Below are 20,741 nucleotides of genomic sequence, written 5' to 3' on the forward strand. Positions count from 1 at the left end.
CACTTGGGGCAGTGTCTCCTCCCCAACCCGGAGATGGCATTCCACCCTTTTCCGGGCGGTAACCATGGACTCGGACTTGGAGGTGCTGATTCTCATTCCGGTCGCTTCACACTCGGCTGCAAACCGATCCAGTAAGAGCTGAAGATCCCGGTCAAAAAAAGCCATCAGGACCACATAATCTGCAAAAAGCAGAGACCTAATCCTGCGGTCACCAAACCGGAACCCCTCAACGCCTTGACTGCGCCTAGAAATTCTGTCCATAAAAGTTATGAACAGAATCGGTGACAAAGGACAGCCTTGGCGGAGTCCAACTCTCACTGGAAATGTGTTCGACTTACTGCCGGCAATGCGGACCAAGCTCTGGCACTGATCGTACAGGGAGCGGACCGCCACAATAAGACAGTCCGATACCCCATACTCTCTGAGCACTCCCCACAGGACTTCCCGAGGGACACGGTCGAATGCCTTCTCCAAGTCCACAAAGCACATGTAGATTGGTTTGGCAAACTCCCATGCACCCTCAAGAACCCTGCGGAGAGTATAGAGCTGGTCCACAGTTCCACGACCAGGACAAAAACCACACCGTTCCTCCTGAATCCGAGGTTCGACTATCCGGCGTAGCCTTCTCTCCAGTACACCTGAATAAACCTTACCGGGAAGGCTGAGGAGTGTGATCCCACGATAGTTGGAACACACCCTCCCGTCCCCCTTCTTAAAGAGAGGAACCACCATCCCGGTCTGCCAATCCAGAGGTACCGCCCCCGATGTCCACGCGATGCTGCAGAGTCTTGTCAACCAAGACAGCCCCACAGCATCCAGAGCCTTAAGGAACTCCGGGCGGATCTCGTCCACCCCCGGGGCCTTGCCACCGAGGAGCTTTTGAACTACCTCAGCGACCTCAGCCCCAGAAATAGGAGAGTCCACCACAAATTCCCCAGGCACTGCTTCGTCATAGGAAGACGTGTTGGTGGGATTGAGGAGGTCTTCGAAGTATTCCTTCCACCTATCCACAACATCCGCAGTTGAGGTCAGCAGAACACCATCCGCACCATACACGGTGTTGATAGTGCACTGCTTCCCCTTCCTGAGGCGGCGGACGGTGGTCCAGAATCGCTTCGAAGCCGCCCGGAAGTCGTTTTCCATGGCTTCCCCGAACTCCTCCCATGTCCGAGTTTTTGCCTCAGCGACCGCTGAAGCCGCACACCGCTTGGCCTGTCGGTACCTGTCCACTGCCTCCGGAGTCCTATGAGCCAAAAGGACCCGATAGGACTCCTTCTTCAGCTTGACGGCATCCCTCACCGCTGGTGTCCACCAAGGGGTTTTAGGATTGCCGCCTCGACAGGCACCAACTACCTTGCGGCCACAGCTCCGATCAGCCGCCTCGACAATAGAGGTGCGAAACATGCTCCACTCGGACTCAATGTCCAGCACCTCCCTCGTGACATGTTCGAAGTTCTTCCGGAAGTGGGAATTGAAACTTTCTCTGACAGGAGACTCTGACAGACGTTCCCAGCAGACCCTCACAATACGTTTGGGCCAGCCAGGTCTGTCTGGCATCCTCCCCCACCATCGCAGCCAACTCACCACCAGGTGATGATCGGTAGAAAGCTCCGCCCCTCTCTTCACCAGAGTGTCCAAAACATAAGGCCGCAAATCCGATGACACAACTACAAAGTCGATCATGGAACTACGGCCTAGGGTGTCCTGGTGCCAAGTGCACATATGGACACCCTTATGTTTGGACATGGTGTTTGTAATGGACAAACTGTGACGAGCACAAAAGTCCAATAACAAAACACCACTCGGGTTCAGATCCAGGCGGCCAATCTTCCCAATCACACCGCTCCAGGTTTCACTGTCGTTGTCAACATGAGCGTTGAAGTCCCCCAGTAGGACAAGGGAATCACCCGGGGGAGCACTTTCCAGTACTCCCTCGAGTGTACCCAAAAAGGGTGGGTACTCTGAACTGCTGTTTGGTGCGTAAGCACAAACAACAGTCAGGACCCGTCCCCCCACCCGAAGGCGGAGGGAGGCTACCCTTTCGTCCACTGGGTTGAACTCCAACGTGCAGGCTTTAAGCCGGGGGGCAACCAGAATTGCCACCCCAGCCCGTCGCCTCTCACTGTCGGCAACGCCAGAGTGGAAGAGGGTCCAGTCCCTCTCGAGAGAAGTGGTTCCAGAGCCCTAGCTGTGCGTCGAAGTGAGTCCGACTATATCCAGCCGGAACTTCTCCACTTCGCGCACTAGCTCAGGCTCTTTCCCCCCCAGTGAGGTGACGTTCCACGTCCCAAGAGCTAGCTTCTGTAGCCGAGGATCGGACTGCCAAGTGCCCTGCCTTCGGCTGCCGCCCAGCTCACATTGCACCCGACCTCTATGGCCCCTGCTATGGGTGGTGAGCCCATTGGAGGGGTGACCCACGTTGCCTCTTCGGGCTGTGCCCAGCCGGACCCCATGGTGTCCACCAGGCGCTCGCCATCGTGCCCCACCTCCGGGCCTGGCTCCAGAAGGGGGCCCCGGTGACCCGCGTCCGGGCGAGGGAAATCTGGGTCCATGTTTTGTCTTCTTCATAGAGGTCTTCGAGCTGCTCTTTGTCTGATCCCTCACCTAGAACCTGTTTGCCTTAAAACCTATCATCATAATTCTCAAATTAATCGTAATCAGGAAAAATGACTAATGATGTTCCATAAATAATTTTTTAGCTTTTTCAAAAAGATTCTAATTAGCTAGTTTTTCTCTTCATTTTTTTCGGGTGAATTTTGAATTTTAAATAGTCAAAATAGAAGATAAACTATGTTTCAAAAGTTAATTTTCATTTTTTTCCTGTTTTCTCCTCTTTTAAACCGTTCAATTAAGTGTTTTTTTCATAATTTATTCTCTACAAAAAACTTTCCGTACAAGGAAAAAAAATGTACGACGGAATGACCGACAGAAATATCCCATTTTTTTTATATATATATAGATATATTTATTAAATGTAAATTGAGCAAATTGGCTATTTCTGTCAATTTATTTAAGTGTGTATCAAACTGGTAGCCCTTCGCATTAATCAGTACCCAAGAAGTAGCTCTTGGTTTCAAAAAGGTTGGTGACCCCTGGTTTATATGTATGTATGCATGTGTGTGTGTGTGTGTGTGTGTGTGTTGCTGGTTCTTTTTTGATCCATATAATGTTTCACTAACCCTTGAGATAGAAAGATGTAAATAAAAAGGGCAGAAGCATGTTGTATTGTTATTGTCCACAGCAAAGACTTCTACACACAAATACGCCGTATTCGGGGATGTGAGGACGGACAAAACAAAGAAATCTAACCTGCTGGACAGTGGTTCGTTCTGTGTTCGGTGAGCTCGGCCAAACAGTCAAAGTCCCGCTGACAGTTGTCGCAGGTGAAGATGGAGTCATCATCCAGCTCCTCGTCTTCACGGTCGCCGTGCTCCAACTGGTCTCCGTCCTCGGCAGCAACTCCGTGGCCAACTTTGGGCTCGGCCGCTTTGCCCGATGCCGAGACTTCTGAGGAACAAACACAGCATCATCAGGGCTGATTATTCAGGAACAATGCGTTTCTTTTTATAGATAGCAGAACAAGCTTGCTGTGATCATAACTGTATTATAATGAAGAAGAATATTATACATATATTATATTTAATATAATATAATATATAATTAAATTATCCCCTCAACACTCCCCCAAAATGGATTAACTCGCTGGAATAAAAAAACAATATAACATACATTCATAAACGTGGACGTATGTGGAAAAAGTGCAATATATTTATCTGTACAGTAATCTATTTATTTATTTATATATATTTATATAAATGTATTTATTTTATATATATATATATATATGTATATGTATATATATATATATATATATATATATATATGTATATATATATATATATAAATATATATATATATATATATATATATATATATATATATATATATTAGGGGTGTGGAAAAAATCTATTTGAATACGAATCGAATCGTTTACGTTGTGCGATTCAGAATCGATTCTCATTTTTTAAAAATAGATTGTATTTATTTATTTATTTTTTAATCAATCCAACAAACCACTACACATCGATACCATAACAATGCAATCCAATTGCAAAACCGAACCTGACCCAGCAACACTCAGAACTGCAATAAACAGAGCAATTGAGAGGAGACACAAACACCACACCGAACAAACCAAAAGTAGTGAAACAAAAATGAATAGCAGTGATTAAAAATCCCTCAATGACATTATCATTAGACATTTATAAAAATAATAAAAAAGAACAATAGTGTCACAGTGGCTTACACTTGCATGGCCTCTCATAAACTTGACAACACACTGTGTCCAAAGTTTTCACAAAGATAAGTCATATTTTTGGTTTGTTTAATAGTTAAAACAAATTTACATTATTGCAATCAGTTGATAAAACATTGTCCTTTATAATTATAAAAGCTTTTTAAAAAAAATCTACTACTCTGCTAGCATGTCAGCAGACTGGGGTAGATCCTGCTGAAATCTATGTATTGAATGAATAATGAATCGTTTTGAATCGGAAAAATATCGTTTTTGAATCAAAAATCGAATTGAATCGAAAAAAATCGATATAGTGTCGAATCGTGACTCTAAGAATCGATATTGAATCGGATCGAGGGACACCCAAAGATCCACAGCCTTAATATATATATATATATATATATATAATTTATATGTATTTATTTAATTATATATGCACCTTATTGCTTTTTTTATCCTGCACTACCATGAGCTTATGTAACGAAATGTCGTTCTTATCTGTGCTGTAAAGTTCAAATTTGAATGACAATAAAAAGGAAATCTAAGTCTAAGTCTATATTGTGTTGCTCGTACTCTCTTTAATCAGTCGGGGTGCACGGTAATCATTTGACCGATAATTACCGATATTGGGAATAAAATGTTAATACAAAAAAAGCTTTGATAACCAATCATTTTCAAAAAGCAGACTCCAAACTGTTCCTATAATTACTGTACCTCACTACTCATTAGAAAAAGACATCGGACCAAATGCCCTCAAAAACTCTGTGAGGAATAAATAAAATTGGGACATGCTCTCTATGAGAGAGCATGAGGAGGTTGAGGTGGGCGAGGTTGGGGGGCGTAGTGGGGGGTATAAATTGAAGCGTCCCGGAGGAGTTAGTGCTGCAAGGGTTTCTGGGTATTGGATCTGTTGTGCTACGGTGCGGATGTTCCCCCGAAATGTGTTTGTCATTCTTGTTTGGTGTGGGTTCACAATGTGCCGCATATTTGTAACAGTGTTAAAGATGTTTATACGGCCACCCTCAGTGTGACCTGTATGGCTGTTGACCAAGTATGCTTTGCATTCACTTGTGTGTGTCTACAAGCCGCATATATTATGTGACTTGGCCGGCACGCAAAGACAGTCCCTTGAAGGTTTTTTGGAGCTCTGTACTTCATCCTACATCCGTGCACACAGCGGCATTTTAAAGAGTCATATGGTTTACTTTTTTGAAACCAATAATTTTGAAACCAATACCGATAATTTCCAACATTACATTTTGAAGCATTTATCGGCCGATATCAGACATCTCTAATTTAAATTACTAGTCTGTTTAACTTAAATGTAAGAAATCTAATTCATTTAAAAAGGCATTGTTTTGTATTTGTTTTTGGTATTTTTTTACTAAATTGTGCTTTTTTTTTAAATTTTATGTACCAGTTTGGAAAACTTTTAAACACCAGCATCCTTTTTAAACAACTGATTTGGTACCAGTATTGCTTCAAATGTAATTGATACCCATCCCTAATCATAAGCTCCACAGATGTATGGTTGTAATTAGAGATGTCCGATAATGGCTTGTCCAACTCTTAATTACTGATTCCGATATCAACCGATACCGAAATATACAGTCGTGGAATTAACACATTATCCATCCATCCATCCATCCATCTTCTTCCGCTTATCCGAGGTCGGGTCGCGGGGGCAACAACCTAAGCAGGGAAGCCCAGACTTCCCTCTCCCCAGCCACTTCGTGTAGCTCTTCCCGGGGGATCCCGAGGCGTTCCCAGGCCAGCCGGGAGACATAGTCTTCCCAACGTGTCCTGGGTCTTCCCCGTGGCCTCCTACCGGTTGGACGTGCCCTAAACACCTCCCTCGGGAGGCGTTCGGGTGGCATCCTGACCAGATGGCCGAACCACCTCATCGGGCTCCTCTCCATGTGGAGGAGCAGCAGCTTTACTTTGAGTTCCTCACGGATGACAGAGCTTCTCACCCTATCTCTAAGGGAGAGCCCCGCCACACGGCGGAGGAAACTCATTTCGGCCGCTTGTACCCGTGATCTTATCCTTTTGGTCATGACCCAAAGCTCATGACCATAGGTGAGGATGGGAACGTAGATCGACCGGTAATTGAGAGCTTTGCCTTTCGGCTCAGCTCCTTCTTCACCACAACGGATCGGTACAACGTCCGCATTACTGAAGATGCCGCACCGATCCGCCTGTCGATCTCACGATCCACTCTTCCCCCACTCGTGAACAAGACTCCTAGGTACTTGAACTCCTCCACTTGGGGCAGGGTCTCCTCCCCAACCCGGAGATGGCATTCCACCCATTTCCGGGAGAGAACCATGGACTCGGATTTGGAGGTGCTGATTCTCATCCCAGTCGCTTCACACTCGGCTGCGAACCGATCCAGTGAGAGCTGAAGATCCCGGCCAGATGAAGCCAACAGGACCACATCGTCTGCAAAAAGCAGAGACCTAATCCCGCGGCCACCAAACCGGAACCCCTCAACGCCTTGACTGCGCCTAAAAATTATATCCATAAAAGTTATGAAACAGAATCGGTGACAAAGGGCAACCTTGGCAACCTTGTAACACATTATTATGCTTAATTTTTTTGTGATGCCCCGCTGGATGCATTAAACAATGTAACAAGGTTTTCCAAAATAAATAAACTCAAGTTATGGAAAAAAAATGCCAACATGGCACTGCCATATTTATTATTGAAGTCACAAACTGCATTATTTTTTTTAACATGCCTCAAAAGTGCAGCTTGGTATTTGGGACATGCTCTCCCTGAGAGAGCATGGGGAGGTTGAGGTGGGGGCTAGGGGGTAGCGGGGGGTGTATATTGTAGTGTACCAGAAGAGTTAGTGCTGCAAGGGGTTCTGGGTATTTGTTCTGTTGTGTTTATGTTGTGTTACGGTGCAGATGTTCTACCAAAATGTTTGTCATTCTTCTTTGGTGTGGGTTCACATTGTGGGGCATATTTGTAACATCGTTTAAGTTGTTTATACGGCCACCCTCAGTTTGATCTGTATGGCTGATGACCAAGTATGCGTTGCATTCACTTGTGTGTGAAAAGCCGTAGATATTATGTGATTGGGCCGGCACGCAAAGGCAGCGCCTTTAAGGTTAATGGCACTCTGTACTTCTCTCTACGTCCGTGTACCACTCCATACAGCAGCGTTTCAAAAAGTAATACATTTTACTCTTTGAAACAGATACTGATCATTTCTAATATTACATTTTAAAGCATTTATCGGCCGATAGTATTGGCAGTCTGATATTATCAGACATCTCTTGCCTTGAATGCCTTGCATTCACTTGTGTGTGTGAAAAGCCCTAGATATTATGTGATTGGACCGGCACGCAAGTGCAGTGCCTTAAAGGCACGACCACAATATTTTTGTCTGGGTGGAAATCGGGAGAAATTCGGGAGAATGGTTGCCCCGGGAGATTTTCGGGAGGGGCACTGAAATTCGGGAGTCTCCCAGGAAAATCGGGAGGGTTGGCAAGTATGACTGGTGGACGCAACTGCTCTGTACTTCTCCCTACGTCCGTGTAACACGCCATACAGCGACCTTTTTAAAAGTTATACATTTTACTTTTTGAAAGCAAAACCTATAATTTCCCATATTACATTTTAAAGCATTTATCGGCCGATAATATCGGCAATTCGATAATTACATGCAATGTATTTGTTTAGAACAGGGGTCTCAGACACGCGGCCTGCGGGCCAATTGCGGCCCGTGAGACGTTATTTTGTGGCCCCCACCTTATTTTGAAAGTCTAATGTTAGTGAGGCCCACAAATTTTATATGAATGGCTCCAAAATGGCTCTTTCAACGTTCTGAGTTGCCTACCCCTGCATTAGTGGAAAAGCGGCAAATGAGTGAAAGCGACAGACATGTTGCCATGGAGACGAAGGTTTTCTTACGTGCCTGGCTGCAGTCACATGTCCGTCAATAATAACAGTCCCTGATAACCTGGACCAATTCAAACCGTTATTTGTAGAGATGTCAGATATCGGACCGCCGATATTAGGAGCAGATAAATGCTTTAAAATGTAATATTGGAAATTATCAGTATCAGTTTCAAAAAGTAAAATGTATGACTTTTTAAAACGCCGCTGTGTACACAGACCGAGGGAGAAGTACAGAGCGCCAATTAACTTTAAAGAGACTGCCTTTGGATGCCGGTCCAATCACATAATATCTACAGCTTTTCACACACACACAAGTGAATGCAAGACATACTTGGTCAACAGCCATACAAGTCACAATGAGTGTGGCCGTATAAACAACTTTAACACTGTTACAAATATGCGCCACACTGCGAACCCACACCAATTCTGGAAAAATATCCAGAACCCCCTTGCAGCACTAACTTTTCCGGGACGCTACAATATTTTCTTTTCTTGCAGCCCAGCCTCACCCAGACTCTGCATCCAGTGGCCCCCAGGTGAATTGAGTTTGAGACCCCTGGTTTAGGACAAATCTACTAGTTGCACCATTGTTTGACCCTTTCTTACCTGCATGTGTGCACAGACTACATTCAAATAAAACACATTATAGCAGGAAGCAGGAAGTTATCAGTATCGGCTTCAAAAAACAACATCGCGCATAAACAGTCAATACATTTTTGTAAAAAAAAAAATTTCCCTTTCTAAATTCAGTCACCTTGTTAAAAGACCTACTGAAAGCCACTACTAGCGACCAACAGTCTGATAGTTTATACATCAATGATGAAATATTAACATTGCAACACATGCCAATACGGCCTGTTTAGTTTACTAAATTGCAATTCTGAATTTCTCGCCGAAGTATCATGCTAAAACGTCGCGGTATGATGACGTGTGCGCGTGACGTCACGCATTGTAGAGGACATTTTGTTCCAGCATCGTTCCCAGCTATTAAGTCGTCTGTTTAATTCCACAGTATTCTGGACATCTGTGTTGCTGAATCTTTTGCAATTTGTTCAAAGAATAATGGAGACGTCTAAGAAGAAAGCTGTAGGTGGGAAGCGGTGTAACACAATAAGCAGATAAGGGACTTTCCAGAATTATCCTAGTAAATGTGTCTAATAACATCTGAATTGCTCCCACTACCCTAGTCTTTTTTCCCCCCAATCCTTCACTCTCACTTTCCTCATCCACGAATCTTTCATCCTCGCTCAAATTAATGGGGAAATCGTCGCTTTCTCGGTCCGAATCGCTCTCGCTGCAGGTGGCCATGATCGTAAACAACATTCAGATGTCAACCGGCAAGTTTCGGTGAGAAAATTGTCGTAATAAGTCGGCTCTTACCGGAGACATCAGCGGAGCTTGTGTCCTGCTGCAGCCGTGTGGCTTCCCTCAGAGACACTGGCGGTCATTACACCCGTGGCCACACCCCTCTGACTCTCAGGTACTATATAATCTCACTAAAACACTAGTAACACAATAGGCAGATAAGACATTTTCCAGAATGATCCTAGTAAATGTGTCTAATAACATCTGAATCGCTCTCACAGCCCTCGCCTTTTTTTTCTTCTAGTCCTTCACTGTCATTATCCTCATCCACGAATCTTTCATCCTTGCTCAAATTAATGGGGAAATCGTCGCTTTCTCTGTCTGAATCGCTCTCGCTGCTGGTGGCCATGATTGTAAACAATGTTCAGATGCGAGGAGCTCCACAACCCGTGACGTCACGCGCACATCGTCTGCTACTTCCGGTACAGGCAACCCTTTTTTATTAGCGACCAAAAGTTGCGAACTTTATCGTGGATGTTCTCTACTAAATCCTTTCAGCAAAAATATGGCAATATCGCGAAAGATCAAGTATGACACATGGAATGGACCTGCTATCCCCGTTTAAATAAGAACATCTCATTTCAGTAGGCCTTTAATGTGAGGCACGTTGATGCATTATTTGCTGTCAAACCGCCCTGTGCCTTTTTAAATTACTTTGTGTAGCGGACTATATATAAACTGTACTTTCAGGGCTCCAACATATAATGTTGTACACTTTATGCAAGCTGATTAAATAGCAATACTGTATCTGCGCGACGTGACATACCAAGTGTAAGCGGAGCAGTGGAGGTTTGCGTCGGCCCAATGCACTCTACTCTATTGTGTCTCCATTTTCACACCTTATTATCACATTATAAACGCTGATATTCCGGTAGGACTGACACTGACGACACTGGGAGGGGAGACAAGAATCTAGCGATTTTTTTTTTCTATTGAACAAAAAGAAAGAAGGTAATTAATTGAAAGGCGACTTGAGCTGGATTGAATTAATAATGGTTTGTATTGGGATAGTCCTGCTGGAAAAGACCAGGACCTTCCCCAAAACACACCGTATTTTCTGGACTATAAGCGGCTCTTATTTTCCTACGCTTTGAACCCTGCGAATTAAAAAAAATGTGTGGCTATTTTATGAATTTGTCTTCGCTGACGGCCATTGAGTTTTGTTTTTAACAATAGATGTAATAAAACGGGGCAGCATGGTGGAAGAGGGGCTAGTGCATCTGCCTCACAATATGAATGTTCTGAGCAGTCCTGGGTTCAATCCCGGGTTCAGGATCTTTCTGTGTGGAGTTTGCATGTTCTCCCCGTGACTGCGTGGGTTCCCTCCGGGTACTCCGGCTTCCTCCCACCTCTAAAGACATGCACCTGGGGATAGGCCCCTCCCACCTCCAAAGACATGCACCTGGGGATAGGCCCCTCCCACCTCCAAAGACATGCACCTGGGGATAGGCCCCTCCCACCTCCAAAGACAGGCACCTGGGGATAGGCCCCTCCCACCTCCATAGGGATAGGTTGATTGGCAACACTAAATTGTGAATGTGAGTGTGAATGTTGTCTATCTGTGTTGGCCCTGCGATGAGGTGGCGACTTGTCCAGGGTGTACCCCGCCTACCGCCTGAATGCAGCTGAGATAGGCGCCAGCGACCCCAAAAGGGACACTCGGTAGAAAATGGATAGATGGATGTAATAAAACGAAAAGGTGTGTTATTGTTTGTGCGATGGTGCCATATTACGGACAAGTTCGCTCCATGCAGGTGGTGTGGGTTGAATTTTTAAATGTTTCCTTGTGTTTAGTGCCATGAACCGGAAGTACAAGTGTTGTTCCGTCTTCTAGTTTGTTTCTTCATTCAGCAGTCCAAGCAATGTTTGTTAAGTTGTACAATATAAATACATCTATTCAAACTTACTAAACTCTCACACGTTTGATGGTAGTGTTTTCATGCATATTTGTAAGTGCTATCGTAATGTAATCAAATTAGCATCTTTAGCATTAGCTAAGACTACCGTTACCCCAGGTGGCCCTTGGCAAAGGCCTAGTACCTGACTGCCCCCCTAGCCAGGGATACAATGAAGACCTCAACGGCAGAGCAGGCGGAAGACTGTAGATTTAAGAACTGCCACGACGGCAGAGGAAGGCTGCAGCAGAAAAGGGTCCCCCCCCCAGTCGTCTTGGAGTACATGCTGCTGGACCCTGACCCGATTCTGTCAAGGATGGTGTGGTGACTGTCTGTGCACCAGTCTCCCCACGTTAAACTATGTCACACACAAGCCTCCACCATAAAGGGATACACCCCTACCAGGAGGATCGTCATACTCGTTCGAGTGACCGCCGATGATGGAAGATATCAACACATTTACTGATGTCTGTTATTAATATTAACTTACAACGGCCTTTTTTTTTTGTATTGTTTGAGTTTAACGGGCAGCGTAACTCGGTTGGTAGAGCGGCCGTGTCAGCAACCTGAGGGTTCGAGGTACGATCCCCGCTTCGGCAATCCTCGTCCCAGCACTCGTGTCCTTGGGCAAGACATTTAACCCACTTGCTCACAGTGCCACCCACACTAGTTGGAAATTTAACTTAGATAATGGGTTTCAGTATGTAAAGCTCTTTATGTCGCTAGAGAAAAGTGCTATATAAACACCGTATTTCCTTGAATATAGTATGTGCCTGCCGGGTCAAACTCGCTTCGCAAAATAATTAGCGCATGCTTAGTATTGAATATGCTAAAAAGAACTGTAAGCAGCTATGTTTTATTAATATACCGTAGCTGCGTGTGTCAAATATGAGTCATTAAATGACTCCCGCCTCCTGGTGGTAGAGGGCGCTAGTGATCCTTCTTGCGACTACTCGGCTGCAGAAGAAGTGACAACGAGTGAGGTGATATGTGCTGGGACGGATATGATGCGGGGGGTGCACGACAGACCATTTAGGATGTAACACCTATGCTGGATATGTAAACATCCGGGCTGAAATACAGCATGTTCCAGTCCTAAATACCCAGTGTATTATTTATACAATAACACTTCATGGTGGCAGCGGTGGGATAAAGAGATCACCCGCGGAGCAGAACGGGAGGGGAAGTTTCCTGAGGATAATTCTGTCGTCGCCCGCAATTGAGGAGCTGAGCTAACTGATAGCAGTGGTCTGATAGCAGTTTTCTAAACTGGACTTTCAATCGAAGCAGGAGGTAATAAAGGAAGATCTCCATCGAGACAGAGAGACTTTTAAAACTGAAGAAAGATAAGGAAGACTTCTGTAAACAAGTTATCGATGCTTTTGATCAGAAGGAGCTGTGCATGGACTTCATTTATAAGTAAAGGTAAGACCATAATAAATAAATAAAAAATATTAAATGTGCTTTTCATGATGTATCCTTATAGCACACTCAAATTTTTACTGCATGCCATTGGTAAATGCCGGAGTGAGAAGAGGTTTTAAAATAATTAACGCATGCTTACCTTTACCGCATGCCTTTGGTAAATGCAGGAGTGAGAAGAGGTTTTAAATTAATCAGCGCCCCGGCAGGAATTCAAAGAAATACAGTATATTCACTTCACAAATTAATCAGTAAATTCACCAAAACGTCACCGTGGAGTTATTGAGTCCGTTTAGCTGATTGGAAAGCTAGCTTCCCCGGCTAGTCGGTCCATGATGATGATTTCTGTTTGTTTGATCAGCCGTTTTACTGCCCTTTACAAGGTGCTGTTAAAGTACAGTATGTAAATGAAAATGTACATAATCTTTCATGTGTAAATAACTAATTTCCTATCGTATATATTTGCGGTTTATAATCTCCATCCATCCATTTTCTACCGCTTATTCCCTTTGGGGTCACGGGGGGCGCTGGTGCCTATCTCAGCTACAATCGGGCGGAAGGCGGAGTACACCCTGGACAAGTTGCCACGTCATCGCAGGGCGGCTTATAATCTGATGCAGCTAATATTTTTTTTTTAATTGTTTTATTTTCAAATTTTGTAGGTGGTGCACTCAATAGTCCTGAAAATAGAGTAACCTAATGTCTTGGTAAGAAGAGAAATTTTAATTCAAGGACGACATTGTAGTCTTTATTGACCGATTGATTGATTTATTAATGAATATGGAGTTCCACCCCTCCCCAATACCATCGTTACTGGTTCAGAGAAAGACTTATTTTGAATATGTTGTCTACTAAAGTGGAGTCTAGGCAAGGTAAAAACCCCACCTCGTCCAACTCCAGCAAATCTATTTCGGACTAATTCATCATGGAGAGGTGTGATGGGAAGCGGGGAGCGAGGGACTGTGGTGATGGTGTGCGTTGGGAGAGGAAATTAGTGATGGAGGGAGAAAAGGAGTGCAAGATGAAGGGATGAGGAGGAAAAGGAGGGTGCTGGCCATCTGTCCAGTGGTGAGAGCACCGTCTGGCCGGGGGAGAAGAAGCTGACATTACACGCACAAACACACGCATCTTCACGTTTGCACAAAAATACACACCATGATGAACACCTTGTGGAGGACTTAAATAAAGAAAACACCTGCACAAATTCACATCGTACAGCTGTTATGATACATTTATTGTCAGTGAGTGGATGAATGTTCATGCTTGGGTGGAAGTATTACGGAAATGTACAGAAATGTTTGCACCAATTAAGCATAAAGTATGATGGATACCGTATTTCCTTGAATTGCCGCCGGGCGCTAATTAATTTAAAACCTCTTTTCACTCCTGCACTTACCAAAGGCATGTGGTAAATTTAGGCTTGCGCTTATAAATTTGATTGTGATTAAAAGATACATCATGAAAAGCACATTTATTAAAAAAAGGTTATTATGGTCTTACCTTTACTTATAAATGAAGTCCATGCGCAGCTCCTTCTGATCAAAAGCATCGATAACTTGTTTATAGAAGTCTTCCTTATCTTTCTTCAGTTTTAAAAGTCTCTCTGTCTCAATGGAGATCTTCCTTTATTACCTCCTGCTTCCATTGAAAGTCCAGTTTAGAAAACGGTTTTATTTTAGGTATGTAATCCTCCATGTTAAAAGTGCAAGCGAGAGGAAAAAATAAACCATCGCTGCTCACTCTTGCTGCTTGTTGTCACTTCTTCTGCAGCCGAGTAGTCGCAAGAAGGATCACTAGCGCCCTCTACCACCAGGAGGCGGGAGTCATTTAATGACTCATATTTGACACACGCAGCTACGGTATATTAATAAAACATAGCTGCTTACTGTTCTTTTTAGCATATTCAATAGCTTGGACCTTAAATCCTACTGAATAGCTCTTAATCTTCTTCCCTTTATGCGATTTCAAATGATTGAAATCAGCCTCCTCCATTTTGAAAATGATGACAGGTGAAGTGTCACTTGTGACGTGACGAGTTTGACCCGGTGGAAATTCTAGGCATATGCTAATTATTTGGCGAAAACGAGTTTGACCCGGCGGAAATTCTAGAGATGCGCTAGCAAAAAAAATATTTTGCGAAACGAGTTTGACCCGGCAGAAATGCTAAGCATGTGCTAATTATTTTGCGAAACAAGTTTGACCAGGCAGTAATTCTAGGCAGGTGCATACTATATACCCGGCGGCAATTCAAGGAAATACGGTATGTGGATTTGGTGTTATAACTCATACGTGCGTACAGTAGATAAAAGGCTGTTTTTATACACACACACACACACACACACACACACACACACACACACACACACACACACACACACACACACACACACACACACACACAGCATGGGTTTGCGATGCCAGAGGTGAGGGCAGTGCCAAATCTAGTGCATGCCAACACAACCTGCTGTCATGGCAACTGTGGGATGAGCCAGATGAAACCATCTCCCTCACACCCCAGGAGCAACTTAATGTTTCTGTATGTGTGTGTGTGTTTGTGTGTGTGTTTTTAAAGTTAAAGTGCCAATGATTGTCACACACACACTAGGTGTGGCAAAATTATTCTCTGCATTTGACCAATCACCCTTGATCACCCCCTGGGAGGTGAGGGGAGCAGTGAGCAGCAGCGGTGGCCACGCCCAGGATTCAGTTTTGGTGATTTAACCCCTAATTCCAAGCTTTGATGCTGAGTGCCAAGCAGGAAGGTGATGGGTCCCATTTTTATAGTCTTTGGTATGACTCGGCCGGGGTTTGAACTCACGACCTACCGATCTCAGGGCGGACACTCTAACCACTAAGTCACTGAATAGGTGTGTGTGTGTGTGTGTGTGTGTGTGTGTGTGTGTGTGTGTGTGTGTGCGTCACCATTTAGAATCCCTTCGTCTTTCCTCGAATCTTTAGCAGAACTTGGTGTTTGTGTGTATGTACAGTGCTGGTTTAAAGTTGACATACATTTGTAAAGAACATCATGTCATGGCTGTCTTGAGTTGCCAATACTTTCTACAACTCTTATTTTTTTGTGATAAGAGTGATAGGAGCACATACTTGTTAGTCACAAAAAAACATTCATGAAGTTTTGTTTCGTTTATGGATTTATTATGGCTCCACTGAAAATGGGTCAAAAGTATACATACAGTAATGTTAATATTAGCTTACATGTCCCTTGGCAAGTTTCACTGCAATAAAGTGCTTTTGGTAGCCATCCACAAGCTTCTGCTTGAATGTTTGACTACTCTTCTTGACAAAATTGGTGCAGTTCAGCTGGTTTTCTGAAACGGACTTGTTTCATCAGCATTGTCCACACGTTTAAGTCAGGACTTTTGGAAGGCCTTTCTAGAACCTTCATTTTAGCCTGATTTAGCCATTCGTCTACCAATTTTGACGTCTGTTTGGGGTCATTGTCCTGTTGGAACACCCAACTCCGCCCAAGACCCAACCTCAGGGCTGATGATTTGAGGTTGTCCTGAAGAATTTGGAGGTAATCCTCCTTTTTCATTGTCCCATTTACTCTCTGTAAAGCACCAGTTCCATTGGAAGCAAAACAGGCCCAGAGCATAATACTACCACCACCATGCTTGACGGTAGGAATGTTGTTCCTGGAATTAAAGGCTTAACCTTTTCTCCTCCAAACATATTGCTGGGTACTGTGGCCAAACAGCTCATTTTTGTTTCATCTGACCACAGAACTTTGTCCATGTGATGTTGGTCTCCCTGATATGAAAAATTATTTAAGGGTCTTAGTGAGAAACAGTCCCATTAAAGTTGTACACAACTTCAAAGTTGTATGGTTATCATGTACATGCACAGTAGTCCTCGGGTTACTCTCAAGACTGTGACAGAAGTCAGGATTTACACTTAAATCATATCTACATAAACACCAAAGTCACTCAAACTGTACGAAGATCACATAAAAGATATGGCATCAAACTTCGACTTCACCACAGGGAAAAAGCATCTGACTTTAACACGTCAAACTATGGCTGGGCGATAGATCGAATATACTCGATATATCAAGGATTTGTTTCTGTGCGATATAGAAATTGACTATACCGTGATATTCGAATATACGTTCTCACGCAGTTGCTTTTAGCTGCGGGCATTACACTACAGGCTCTTCTCATTCTTTCTTGTCTCCTTCTCACAGAGACATAAAACAAGTGCACCTTCTTACATAAGTCACATACTGTCATGCGTGCAACGTCATACGCCCTCGCCGAGCAGAGTGATGGCAGCATGGGGGTAAAGTTAGCTGTGGTGCCAAACGGTGCGGTGCGAGTGGTAATACGAGGGAGAGAAAATGCGAATCTGGTAACAAGCGAAGAAAGAATTGATTCCCAAGAAAACCCATCATCTGACGGTGGTTTGGCTTCAAGCGGGAAGATGTTAGACAACCGTAATATGTCGAGTATGCGCCAAAGGTGTTGCTACAAAAAGTAGAACCACTGCTAGATAATAAGGAGTGCTTGAATCTCTGCATGTCAACAACTCGGCCGGTGCCACACCCACAAAATGCCAAAACAACCATTTCCAGATCAACACCGTATGAAAAAAATAGTCAACAAGTGAAGGAAATAACGTCCTCCTTTATTATATAAAAGTAACTTATTTTACACCTGCATTACAGCCATGAATGTTAATGAGACAAACATTACCTGCTCTGTTAATAACAGTTTTATGATGGTTATACTTTTGACTCATGTTCATTCAAATACAATAGTTAATGGATACAGTAGAAAGTCACAAGCAAAAAATATATTAGGAATGTTCCAAATTGTTTTTTTTTGCTACATAGAAAACCTCATCAGGCCATAATGAGATGTTCTTATTTAAACGGGGATAACAGGTCCATTCTATGTGTCATACTTGATCGTTTCACGATATTGCCATATTTTTGCTGAAAGGATTTAGTAGAGAACATCGACCATAAAGTTCGCAACTTTTAGTCGCTAATAAAAAAGCCTTGCCTGTACCGGAAGTAGCAGACGATGTGCGCGTGATGTCACGGGTTGTGGAGCTCCTCACGTCCGAACATTGTTTATAATAATGGCAACCAGCGGCTAGAGCGATTCAGACCGAGAAAGCGACAATTTCCCCATTAATTTGAGCGAGGGTGAAAGATTCGTGGATGAGGAAAGTGAGAGTGAAGGACTAGAAGGGAAAAAAAAGACGAGGACAGGAGCGATTCAGATGTTATTAGACACATTTACTAGGATAATTCTGGAAAATCCCTTATCTGCTTATTGTGTTACTAGTGTTTTAGTGAGATTAAATAGTCATACCTGAAAGTCGGAGGGGTGTGGTGAGTCTGTGTCTCTGAGGGAAGCCATGGAGGAGCCAAGAAAGTCGCAGCTGCCTCTTTGACAGCTGCAGGAGGAACGACACAAGCTCCGCTCATGTTTACGGTAAGAGCTGACTTATGACCACAATTTTCTCACCGAAATCTGTGGTACAAAAACATGTTCGCTTGACCGCTCTGTTCCATATTAAAGCTCACAACAAACAAACAACGGCTGTGTTTGAGTTGCTAAAGGCAGCTGCAATCCACCACTTTCCACCAACAGCATTCTTCTTTGACGTCTCCATTATTAATTGAAGAAATTGCAAAAGATTCAGCAACACAGATCTCCAGAATACTGTGTAACTATGCGATTAAATCAGACGACTTTAAACCGTAAGTGGTACTGGGATAAAATGTCCGCTACAACCAATAACGTCACAAACACGCGTCAACATAGGCGTCATCATTCCGCGACCTTTTCAACAGGATACCTCGCGGGAAATTTAAAATTGCAATTTAGTAAACTAAACCGGCCGTATTGGCATGTGTTGCAATGTTAATATTTCATCATTGATATATAAACTATCAGACTGCGTGGTCGCTAGTAGTGGCTTTCAGTAGGACTTTAATCGGTTAACAAAAACGTATGTTTCATAAATAAAAGACAGGACATGAGAGGTCAAGTCACCGTGAACATTGGACAGTTACATAAATTGTTATGAAAGAAATCAGGTCATCATGGAGCGTATAAATAAGAAGGGAAGACCAAGCCTGGTGTGCGCTCTTACTTAAGTCCTTCACGAGGGTACACCATCTTTTGTCTCCGGAGACACTGTCTGTTTTCCATCCATCCCATCCATTTCCTACCGCCTATTCCCTTTTGGGGTCGCGGGGGGCGCTGGCGCCTATCTTAGCTACAATCGGGCGGAAGGCGGGGTACACCCTGGACAAGTCGCCACCTCATCGCAGGGCCAACACAGATCTGTTTTCATATAGATTCAATCTAACTTTGTACTATCTCATTGTGAGTAATTAAAACTGTTGTAACCAACTCTTTAATGTTCCTGTTTAAGATTCGGTATTTGACTACATAAAAATGGCGTCCCCGGACCGGCCAACACATAAAATTGGCGTCACGAACAGGATGAGGTCCCGGGTTCAATCCCCGACATTTCCACCACAGGTTAACCTCCAAGTGCCCCAAGACCCCATTGAGGAGCCGCCACTCTCATGCCCAGGACATGTTTATATGTGCTATGGCTGTGAGTTTTTTTCTCCCCTTGGCCTCAGTCTGGCCACCTCTCCAGGTGCCCAGGCTTAGACTGAATTTTTTTTCTCTCACCCAATGATTTAGCTGACAAGTACAACAAAAATAAGTTTGAGTAAATGCGATGTAACCTTGGTGCAGGCTTGTTGTGTGCTGTAAAACTGGTTTTCATGTTTCCACATCTACGCAGTGAAAAATAATAAAATGGCAAGATGTGAGGGATATAAATCACTTATACAGTACATACAAAAAAAAGAGATGACAACATTCAATTTGTAGCCATCAACATGGGTCACAGGAGGGTAATGGCTGTTTATGAACAGGTACAAAAATAAATACCTCAGAAATAATGAGGTCATGTTGTCTGATGATATATGCAGAGTGTGTGTGTGTGTGTGTGTGTGTGTTTACACCCTTGGCAATTAGATAAAGAGAAGTAAATTAGCAGAGTCCACAGTGCGGCGTGATGTTAGGCATCCTAACCCCGCCCAGCTGAGAGCCACTAATCACCGCTCTTTAGGCTCATAGGAGGAGTTATGTTCGTACCGTAGGAATCTGTGTGTGTTTTTGTCTCCTCACCCAAGTTTAAAAGACTTCATTGAGGTATTTAGCAAGTGAAATTATAATGTGCCCTAATAGACTCCATTACAGCAAATAAACTGGACGGTATTTGATAGTCCCCTACGTGTCATTATGGAGTATTATTATCACTGGAAGACGAGGCTAAACATATTAAAGTAGTTCCTTAATTTCTTTTATAATATATTTAAAAGTTAAAGTACCAATGATTGTCACACACACACTAGGTGTGGAGAAATTATTCTCTGCACTTGACTCATCACCCTTGATTACCCCCTGGCAGGTGAGGGGAGCAGTGAGCAGCAGTGGTGGTACTTGTTTGATCAAAACAAAGTCAATAGTACACAATAACTAACGATACAATAACTATTACTCACTCCAATATTCTTGGCTTTTTGGCCTCGAAGTTCTCCTGTATCCGGGGAATTATTCCCTGATTTTGCAATTATGAACAAAACCACAAAAAAAAAAAAAACATATACCGTATTTCCTTGAATTGCCGCCGGGGCGCTAATTATTCTAAAACCTCTTCTCAATCTGGCGCTTACCAAAGGCATGTGGTAAATTTAGGCCTGCGCTTATAAATTTAAGCGTGATGGAAGGATACCATCATGAAAAGCACATTTAATAAAAAAAAACGTTGTTATGGTCTTACCTTTACTTATAAATGAAGTC

At 43.5% G+C, this 20,741-nt stretch overlaps 1 protein-coding gene across 3 annotated transcripts in view; it reads right to left on the reverse strand.

The window, feature by feature from the left end:
- znf423 (zinc finger protein 423) overlaps window positions 1-20,741 on the reverse strand; it is a 419,133-nt gene that overhangs the window by 297,938 nt on the left and 100,454 nt on the right. For all 3 annotated transcript variants that reach the window (XM_061917091.1, XM_061917090.1, XM_061917089.1), the window contains exon 3: window positions 3,310-3,507. In XM_061917091.1, coding sequence (XP_061773075.1) covers window positions 3,310-3,507 — 198 coding nt within the window. The remainder of the gene's footprint in view (window positions 1-3,309; window positions 3,508-20,741) is intronic.

The sequence above is a fragment of the Nerophis ophidion genome, linkage group LG12 (assembly GCF_033978795.1).
Source record: "Nerophis ophidion isolate RoL-2023_Sa linkage group LG12, RoL_Noph_v1.0, whole genome shotgun sequence".
NCBI classification, from domain to species: Eukaryota; Metazoa; Chordata; class Actinopteri; order Syngnathiformes; family Syngnathidae; genus Nerophis; species Nerophis ophidion.